We start from the raw sequence: 10,277 nt of genomic DNA on the forward strand, positions 1-10,277 counted from the left end.
GATGCACAGGGGACTTATCTTGTTCGGGGGCGGCCAGTGCAGTCGGGGGCCAGGTGAGGAGATGGCCGAGCTAGGTGGTGGCCAGTGTGGCGGGGGCCGACAGGTCGTTGGTGAGGTGAGAAGCATGGTTACACACAGGGAGATTATGCAATGAGTAAATATACCGAGGATGATGGACTGTGGCTCTCACCGTTGGTGGCGGGGGGTGGGGTACAAACACAGAAAGAGCTGGCGCCGACCCTGGGGTAGTTATTAGACTGGAGTCTATGGTTTTACATATATAAAACTAAATATGGATGTAACCGCATACACACACACCCCTCCTCTGAGAGGGCCCAGGAGCCATAACACCTCGCAGCATGAGCGCACCTCACACCAGACCTTGATTTCTAAGTACATTCTTCCAGTAAAAAGAGCCAGGAATCCTGGGAGAAATGGCTGATTCCAGGGCTGGGGCGGGGAAGGTACCAAATAAGCCTGGAATTTCTTGTTATGCCGGAAAGCAGGGAAGTGCTCAAAGAATGAGGGGGAAAATGTCTGGAGGACACAGAAGTCACCGTGAAGGGACTCCCACGAGCCAAATCTGACAGTCCAAGCAGCAAAAGAAAAAACGCTGGTAACAAATTTTAACACACTTAATAAAATGGGAATTCCTGAGTTCCTGATGATATAGGAATGAATAAACGACTAAATGAAGGGGGAAGAAGCAGCTCTTCCTTCCACCAGAACACTGAGTAATAAACCAGGGAGGGATGATGGAATCAGAGAATCTACAAACAGTGTGAGAGTAACTGACGCAGGTGAGGGTCACCAGCGGATGCCGAAACTCAAGAGCAAGATGGTATGAGAGACGGGCTACTGACACAGCCTCAACAGGTCTTTCCACAAAACACTTATTAACTACAACGGGGAAATCAGTCACTCTACAGAAGAGAAACCCGGCCAGTAGGAGCAGAGAGAACTCAGGCACAGAATTCAGGCAGACCTGGGTCTGAGTTCCCGGGAGAGCCGTGTGACCCTGGGCAGGTTACTCCACTTTCTAAGCCTCAGATTTCTGCAGGGATTTTTGTAAGGATTCAAAATAACGTGGTGCATCCAGAGATGTTCATTGGAACATTGTTCTAAAAACTAAAAAAAGGAAAGCACTTAAACGCCCAACGGTAGGCAGTGGGTTAAATAAAAATGCCTCCACACTGGTTAAAGGAGAATGTTCTCGATCTGCACATACTGCAGGGATATGGGGAGGTGCGAGGGTTGCAGATGGTGTGCGCAGTATGACCCTATGTATGCAAAAAAATCTAAAAGGTGCTTATGTCATTGTATATAAATCATAATTACCGTGACGAGGTGCTGCCTTAAATGCTTTATGCATGTTGAGTCATTCCACTCCACAGCAGACCTCTGGTGTGTGCACAGTTCCTACCGCATTGTACAGGAGAGAAAACAGGCATGGGAAAAGTTACGGAATTTGCCCAAGGTCCCACTACTGGCATGTGGCAGAACTAGAATTTGCATCTAAGTAGCCTGGATTGCAGACTCGGGGATCTTAACCATAGCCTCTCTAGAAATGCATAGAAAAGGGGCCAGGAACGCCCAAACAGTAATGTGATCACCGTAAACTGATTAGAAGGGAAGAGTACCTCCCTCCACCCCCCATCAAGGAGGAAAGGGGGAGGAAAGAAGTGGGGCAGTGAAGGAGGTGTTGCTTATTGTGCAAATTTTTATTGTGGTTTATGAAAACAATTAAGACAAGTTTAGAAAGAAAAAAGAAGAAAGGAAAAAGAGCCAGGGAAGGAAAGAAAAATATGTATAGTTCCTGGTTCATAAAAGATAGCAGAAAAATAGCAACTAATATTAGCATAATTCAGTGGTCAATGAAGGCGAAACTCACTGTAATTTCAATGTGCTGGTGTTTGGGGGAGGGAGGTACAGAGCAAGGGGCAGCTACAGTGAGGTGACTTCAGAAAGTAGAGACAAGGCACTGCTGAATGAGACTAGCTATCTGTAGAATTCCCCTGGGGGACAGGTACCTCCCAGACCAGAGGAGAGAGGCCATGCCCCAGGGCGATCATAAAACATGGCTGACATAAAGAATAAAAACAACAAATACAGGAGCAGTGTAGCTTGAGTGCAAGTCTCAGTTCTTCAAGTCCTGCCACCTCCTCCAGGAAGTCTCCCCAGATCGCGGCAGGAGCATCCCCACCACACCGCCATACCCAGCCTGTGTCCAACTCCTTTCTTACATGCGCTGCTTTCCTTCCTGGGGCTTAGCTCAGTTTGTAATTATGTGCTCACTAGCAGGGTTATTTGTGAAGAATGGTCTGTGTGGAGGCTGAAAAGGAGGAATCTAAAGGGCAAGAACTGGCAAGCTGGCATCTCCGACTGCTGATCTCATGACTGTGACCCCCACCAGGGCCAGCTCCACAGGCGGCCTTCCGAGGGCGCGGGCTGCATGCAATGCCCTGCAATCGCCATCTTGATATTCTTAGTCATTTTTCGAGAAAGGGGCCCCACAAATCACGCAGCCAGTCCTGGCCCCACCACGGAGCTCTTCCCCGGGCACAGGGCCGAGCATGCAACCCAAGGTCAGAGAACAAGGCAGTGATGCATTCCTGATAAAAATTATTGTCGCTTTTTGAACAAGCCATTGTGCAAAGAGTTTTAATAAAAATTATGATCCCTTTTTGAACTAAGCATTGCACAGTTTTAATCACATTCTCTCGTTTATTCTCTTTTTATTAATACACTCACAGAGAGAAGGCATTCTCATGTGCGAAGAACTGTGCTGAATATTTACATAGGTTACCTAATCTAATCTTCGCAAAAAGCCAGGGAAAGGCATTGATGAGGAACCTAGAAGTCAGAAAGGGAACATCCCCACTTTCAGACAAAGATGTGTGGATGTGGAGAGATGAAGGAAATTTGCCTAAATTCACATTGCCAGTAAGTGATGGACCTCAGGCTCGAACTCTGGGCTTCTGGCCCTAACCCATGCCCTAAAGCAAGGTCTCTTGGTTAGGCGTGTTCTTCCAGGCCAATCTTCTTGCTCCCATATCCACAAGGGCCCCCCAATTCAATCTTGCTGGAGAGGCAAAGACAGGAGGACCCTGAGAAGTACATGGGGGTGGTCCTGGGGTCAGCTGTAAAATAACCAGACCTAACCAACGCGGTCATTTCCTTTCAATGGTTTGAAATATGAAGAATGATTATGTGTAGTGCCTGCCTTTCTTCTAGATGTTTCAAGTCTCCCTTTCCCCGGGGACTCCAGAATCATGAATTACGAGCTCGTCTCCCTGTCATGTGCTTGAGTTTCAAATTGGGCCAAACACGTGCTCTGCTGGGCTCTGTTCCCTACCAATGGGAAGGTCACCGGGAAGGTGGCGGAGCCGGGAGAACACGATCCATCCATTTCCTACCAGGGACTTGGGGCAGACGGGTGGGGTTAACAAACATTACATATTTTCCCATTGTGGTCCATAGTTCTCCCTCCCTCAAAATACCCTTCAACATATTTTCTACAAGGAACATAGTGTTATGGGCTGAATTGTGTCCCCCCAAATTCATATGTTGAAGCCCCAACCCCCAGTGCCTCGGAATGTGACTGCATTTTGAGATAGGGCCTTTAAAGAGGTGATTAGGTTAAAATGAGGTCATTAGGATGGCCCTAATCCAATATGACTGATGTGCTTATAAGAAAAGGAAATCTGGATGCAGACACACACAGAGAGAAGACCAGGGGAAGACATGGGGAGAAGACAGCCATCTATACGCCTTCTAGTTCCCTCCCCTATAGGAGCTCTGGGGATTCAGGATCCGGGACTCTTAATAACAAGGTTCATAACATTGGGATCTGAGGCAGGGTTTCTAGGACGGCACCTCCAGACATATCCTCAAGGGCCCACAAGTTTTCTAAGAACTTCCAAACTTTGAATATGTGTTTTAGTGATTTGGCTAATTAATAGAGACCTCCTGGCTGGCCAATAAAGTGCTGTGATGTGACATTAGTGTTCATATTTGCATCTGTGACAACAATCTCATGGCGCACAGCAGGGATGAAAGTTCCCCGTGGAGAGAAACACGGCGGGAGACTCGAGTCGTCACTCAGCACACAGTTGTGGTATTGGCGAGTCAACTTTAAAATGTCGAACCATTGAGTCTAGTCACCTTGCAAGTGGGGGCCTTACACGAGTCCAGTCTCTGTACACAGCCACTTGCCACCACTGACAAGCACCAAGTATGGTAATCAACACAAAGCGAAGAAACAGCCTCTCCACAACGTCCAGCGCTCCCCTTATCTTCGAGTGACCGAGGCATTTCTGCAGTTATCATAGGACGGCCTTTAGAGCTGGCACCCACAGGCTGCCTGCCGGCAGTGGTGGTGAAGTAGGAGGCTGGTTATCCTAAACTAGCAAACAAGTTCTTGACATATTTACGTGCCACTTGTACACATACATGTCATTAGACATTCTCAGCACGAGCATTATCAAAATCAAAATCGAAAGTCTAAATAAACACTAGAACACAAGATGAATGAAAACACTAACAAAAACAGATAACTCTGGAGATTATATGCCAGGTGTGGTTCTGTTTTTTACGCACATGATCTCATTTAAGGAACTATTTCTTTCCTCTATTGCAGTAGGCAGCCTTTAAGATATCCCAATCATCCCTGCCCCTGTAGTCACACCCTGTGTAATCTGTCCCCCTCCCCAGCACATGCTAGACCTAGACTCACTTCTAATGAACAGAACTGAGCAGAAGTGGTGAGACCTCCCTTCCAAGATGGGGTTATAAAGAGACTGTGGCTTCCGGGCTTTCGTGGGTGCCCCTTGGGGAAGCCAGTTGTTCAGCCATGAGGCAGCCTCGTGGAGAGGCCCATATAGCCAGGGTCAGAAGCCTGCAGACAACCATGGGAGTGAGCTTGGGAGCAGATTCCTCCCCCCGTCCACCCTGAGAACCTTCAGATGAGACCGCAGCCCGGCCACCAGGTGGACTGCAACCTCAGGAGAGACCTTCAGCCAGGAGCACCCGCTGAGCCACACCCAGATTCCTGACCCACAGACACTGGGAGATGAGAAATATTTATTGTTTTAAGCCACCACATTTTGGAGTAATTTGTTATACTGCAGTAGACAACTAATACAACCATTCCACATCACTGGTTGAGATTTAATAAAACATCACCAGTCACATCAAAATAGAGTTGCTACATTTGTACTTTATGATTTTATTATAAACTTAGTTCTGTTTTATTGAGTTGAGTTATAAGCACACAGCTATGTTTATTGCAAGTTTTATGCATATACTTATTTGTCACATTTTGATACAAATGATGTAAAACAACACTGGAGGGTTGCAACACATTTCTTCAAGACGCTGTCATATATTGCTAAATTTTGAGAAACACTAACAACGTGTGTGTGTGCGTGTGTGTGTGCAAGCCTCGGTTAAGGATTTGTGTGCGTGTGTGTGTGTATAAGCCTCAGAATGCCCTCTCATACATTCTCTTCCTGCAACCCAAGTGTGATCTCTTAAAAACACAAATCTGATTGTGTCTGTTCTGTTTACTGCATTCCTAATGTTTGGCATTAACTAAATGAATGACTCTCATGCCCTGACTTAAAACCCTTCAGTGGTTTTGCAGCTCTGGATAAAGCCCTAATTCTTCACCATGACCCAAAAAGTTCCATGCAGTACCCTCTGCAGCCCCATCCTTCTCCTGGCAACCCCTGCACCTTACTCCCTTCTGCCTAGAACTCTGCATTAACCTCTGCCCTTCACCCAGTGCACTCCTCCTAATCTTTGCCACTCCTGTGAATCTCACACGTCCCTTCCCCCTCCCAGCTGTTACAGATCTGTCATTAAACAGTCACTGTGATCTGCAGTTTGGGATCCATCTCTGCCCTCCAGGATGGGGGACCACCAGGGCAGGCAGTGTGCGCATCTTTTTCTCCACCCCACTCTTGGCATGCAGCATCGGCCTGACACACAGTAGGTATTCCGTGACTCTGGGCTGAATGAACGGGTGAGCACTACACGAGTCTGTTGGAACCCTGTCTTCACCCTGCAGAGCCCCGGGAAGATGAATCTATCTGTTCACCAACAGGGAAGGCAGCGCAGGGTGGAGCCCAGCACGTCTTGGTGAGGAGATGGGAGATAACTTCCCCAGAGTCAATACCCAGTCATCCAGGAAGCAGGAATTTCCTGTCCAATGTTCTCTGGACCCCACATTCAGGTCGGCAGAGAGAAGGTTTTTTCCAGTAATTAATTTAAGGGGATCTTGCAAATACCTTTCTTTTCATTACGCTGGAAATGCAGCAAGAACGAGCCGTCATCGGAGCCATGAGAACTGCTCAGATTCAGCCTCCGATGTTTTAACTCTGGGTGCTCCCTGCTCCCATCTCAACCACCTGTCCCCCGCCCAGTCACTCTGTTTTTTTATTCTCCACCACACCTGAGACCGCTGGATCTTAAACTAAACATCAAGGTGTCCCTGTCGGCCGTGCGCCTCCTGTGTGAACTTGGTTTTGTACACGGCTGCATCCTTAGTGCCAGGCCCCACCTGGCCCCACCTGTGAGCGCGACATCTCAGCGTGCAGAGACGCAGAGGAGACACGTAAGCTCTCAATAATAATTAATACTATAACTGGGGTGACTCGGCCAAGTGGTGGGGAGTTCGGGGCTACCCAGGACATTGCATACAGCAAGCGCTCGTAAAAGAGAGTTGTGACCACTGTGGAAATGACCACTGTAAGCAAACTTTGCTTCCTTTTCAATTTTTCTTGAGAAAAAAGAGTTCAAATCAGAGGATGTTAAGTGTGAGGGCAAAGGAGGTGTTGCTGAGCTGGCAGGAAACAGGTGGCCTCGCCTGCGGCCTTCCGCCACACTCCGCTTTTCCTTAACTGTCATTTCCTGGGTTTGCACAAGGCCGCCTTCAGAGACGGGACCCTTTGTTTTTCTGCCAGCCTTTGCCGTGGCTGCCTGGTCCCGCCTCCCGTCACTCCCCACTGCCAAGTCATCCCACACCCCCTCAAGGTCCTGCTGACAAACCTCGGTCCACCACCAGGTGCGTAAGCCTCCCCCCAGCCCCCGCATACCTACAGACAGTTGAAGACATGCCCCACCCTTGAGGGCCCCTCTGAAAAGCTTGGGGGGAATGAAGTCCACTTTGGTGCTGAGATCAAATTCACCCCAGCATCTCTACACGTTACTTCACCCCCATACCTGGCACACCTGGATACCTGGCGAACCTGGACATCCTATAAAATCTGATTGTCACCAACTGCACATCAGTAGCGTGTGACAGATACCCAGCTTGATGCAAAAATCAAAAGACGGAAGGAAAAAAATAGAGAAAGTAATGTAGAAAAGGTAGCCGTATTGGCAAACTAACTTCAAACTCCTTTAAGAGAACACACTGCACGGCATATAAGGAGCGAAATGGATCTTGGCAAAATACTCAAACTCTATACCCAATCCCTGTGTAACACACACGTCGCTTCAGAAAACTAGAGATGATTTGAGAACTGCTAGTTACACGGCCCTGGGGTCTACCACCCTAGTGCCAGAACTCTCATGTTAACATCCACTTACAAAATACTATTTTTTAAATGCACAAATATTTAAGAAACATACAACCAAACTGTTTCGACTGTTGTCATTCTTTGGGAGGAAAATTAAATGTTTTAAATCAAGGTTTCCCAGCTGATCTTTTTCAGTAAAAAGTAAATTTAACCATGAGGTTTCCCTTCACCGGTCAAGGGCCATTGCAGGTCTGTACTCCTACCACCATGTCCAGGGGACTATTTAGGAATTTTATTTTTGAATGACTGATGAAGCTTAAAAGAAAAAGTGGAATGACCTGGACATGCTTCTGCAGGAATCCAGTGATCTCTGCTTTTGCATCATAGAGTGAGTTCTGCTTACAAAGCAAAGGAGAAAGTTTGGGTCATCTGTCATGCCAGGTTCACCCCTGGCTTCTGCAAGTGGAAGGGCTCTTTTGGGACAGCTCTGTCAGTTTGTCTGCTGGTAAAAACTCCCTTGCCCAAGAATCCTGTTGGTTTATCCTAGAGGATCCCCTGGAGGTCGCAAAGTCGACACACAAATCCAAGTGGTTTTTAAAAAGTGCACTGGAGACTAGGGCAGCGATGCTGGGAGGCCTGGCTGTTCTCACCTTGATTTCCACCATTATTGCTACTATAATTCCTAAAACACTTGCACAACAGTTTGTTTTTGTTTTTATATCGCTTTAATTTTTTTTCCAATTCAAGTAACTTTAAAAATTCACATAGCAACCTGGGTGTGGAGACCCAAGAAATTTAAATTCTCTGGAGTCAGAGAAACCTAGATTAAGTTCCTAGCTAGGTCATTTGGTAGCTGTGCGCCCCTTAAAGGACATATTTAACTTGTCTCGGCCTCAGTTTCATATCCGCAAAATGGGCTGGCGTATGAGGGTTAAATGGCAGCGCCCGGCCCAGGGCAGAAACGCGCGCTGGCGTTGCTACGAAGACGACTTCCTTCTAGAGCCTGGGGGAGGAGGGCGAGGTGGCGGAGCGCAGCCTGCAGCGCGCGGATGGGATCCTGGGGGTGGATTGCGGTAGGGTGGGGGGTCAGGTCGCACGCCACGCGCCCGGTCGCCCAGACTCACCAAGGTTTCCAACTCGCCCCTCTCCAGCGGCTCGTACTGGCGGCCCGCGCCCGAGAAGGAGAGTTTCTGCAGGAACTTGGAGAAGCGTTTCTCGACCATGGTGAGCGGGCAGAGGCCCCTTGCCCAGCCGCCCGAGCCACCGCGGCCGCCCCTACCTGCGTCCCTTGGTCCCCGGCGAGACCGGGGCTGGCTGCGCGCGCCCAAGCCTCCCGGGCCAGGCCCAGGTTACCAGGTAGCCGCCTACCTGCCCGCCGCAGGTGAGGCCCCGCCCTCGGGGCAGGGCTGCGCATCGGGCGGCACTGGGCGCACCTGGCCCCTCCCCTCACTGCGAGCTCGCCAGGGAGTCTCCCGCCCTTGGGGGCAGCGGCGGCCCAGGAAGACCCGGGGAACTGCCGCGGAGCCTCAGAGCTTGGGCTGTTTCCCAAACTTGCCAGATCACAGATATCACCTGGAGGGATGGTGGTGGGGAAGGTGGACGAGCAAACGCTTGTTTAAAATGCAGATTCCCAGAGCCCTCCCTACCTTGAGTCGTTTGGTCTAGAGTGGGCCGGGAAGCTGGACTTTTACAAGCACCCAATCTCCTGGGGAGCTCTGTGTGGTCAACCCTAAGGCGCTGGGAGCACAGTGAACCCGAGATGAGTCAGATTCCTACCGCTGCTGTGTGGTTCTGGACTAGCCACGTGGCCTCTCTGAGCCTGGGTGCTCTAGTCTGCAATTGAAGGAGAAGGCTAAGACCTCACCTCCAGGCAGGGCCCTGGGAGTGAATCCCAGGAGCAGGAGGAGATTTTGAGGACCCCAGTGCCTTTGGGCTCTGTGTGGTCTTGAATAATTTCTGGGCGCTTTATCGTCATCTGCAGAATGGGATCCTTTGATTGCTAATCGTGGGAACTTGGGTCAGTTTCTTAAATTTTCAAAGCCTTAGTTTACTGATCTGTAAAATGGCCACCATGAGAGCACCTCCTTCATAGTGAAATCAAGAGGATTCAATGGACAGTGTTGCATAGAAAGGGGTGGGGCAGGGCTTGGCATAGCGTAGGTTGGTGGTGTGATCACCATCATCATCACCATCATCATCACCATCATCATCACTATCATCACCATCACCATCATCATCATCATCACCACCATCATCACCATCATCACCATCATCATCATCACCATCATCACCATTATCATCATCACCATCATCATCATCATCATCACCATCATCACAGGGAAGTTGCTGGGCGCAAATGGCTCCCAAAGTATGTGAGTGGATGTGCAGTGTAGATGGTTCCCAGCCCCCATGTGGGTTTATTGAAAAGTGTAAGGGCTTTGGCTTCAGATGGGACTGGAATCCAGAACAAGACCCACCACCTAGTAGGGAGGTGGCTTTGGGGAAGGCTGTGCCCCTCCTCTGTGCCTCAGTTTCCTCATCTATAGAGTGGGGTTACTTAAGGACTATAGGACACGGCATGTGTATTTGTCCATTAAATTGTGCTGCCCCTTTTGAGCAAATATTTGCCCCTTACCTCATCTGCTCCCCAGGGGGTGGCCACCCCAGCCACCTTCAGCCACACGGGCAGTTCTAGTGGCCTTCTTGTTTCTCTTGCCTCTTCCCCTTTACTGAAACAAGAGAGGCTACCAACAT

The 10,277-nt window shown here is 49.1% G+C and overlaps 1 protein-coding gene across 4 annotated transcripts in view; it reads right to left on the reverse strand.

Moving 5' to 3' along the window:
- Positions 1 to 8,844, reverse strand: part of ATP2C2 (ATPase secretory pathway Ca2+ transporting 2) — a 70,009-nt gene extending 61,165 nt beyond the window's left edge. For 3 of the 4 annotated variants that reach the window (XR_015549112.1, XM_087419860.1, XM_087419859.1), the window contains exon 1: positions 8,648 to 8,844. Coding sequence is in view for 3 of the 4 variants with exons in the window: in XM_087419860.1 (XP_087275986.1) it covers positions 8,648 to 8,746 (99 nt within the window). In the remaining variant the exon portion in view is untranslated. The remainder of the gene's footprint in view (positions 1 to 8,647) is intronic. The other variant, XM_004437057.3, reaches the window with a different exon arrangement.
- Between the last annotated feature and the right edge of the window lie 1,433 nt (positions 8,845 to 10,277).

Source organism: Ceratotherium simum, chromosome 30 (assembly GCF_057802395.1).
Source record: "Ceratotherium simum simum isolate JZ-2026a chromosome 30, ASM5780239v1, whole genome shotgun sequence".
Lineage (NCBI taxonomy): Eukaryota > Metazoa > Chordata > Mammalia > Perissodactyla > Rhinocerotidae > Ceratotherium > Ceratotherium simum.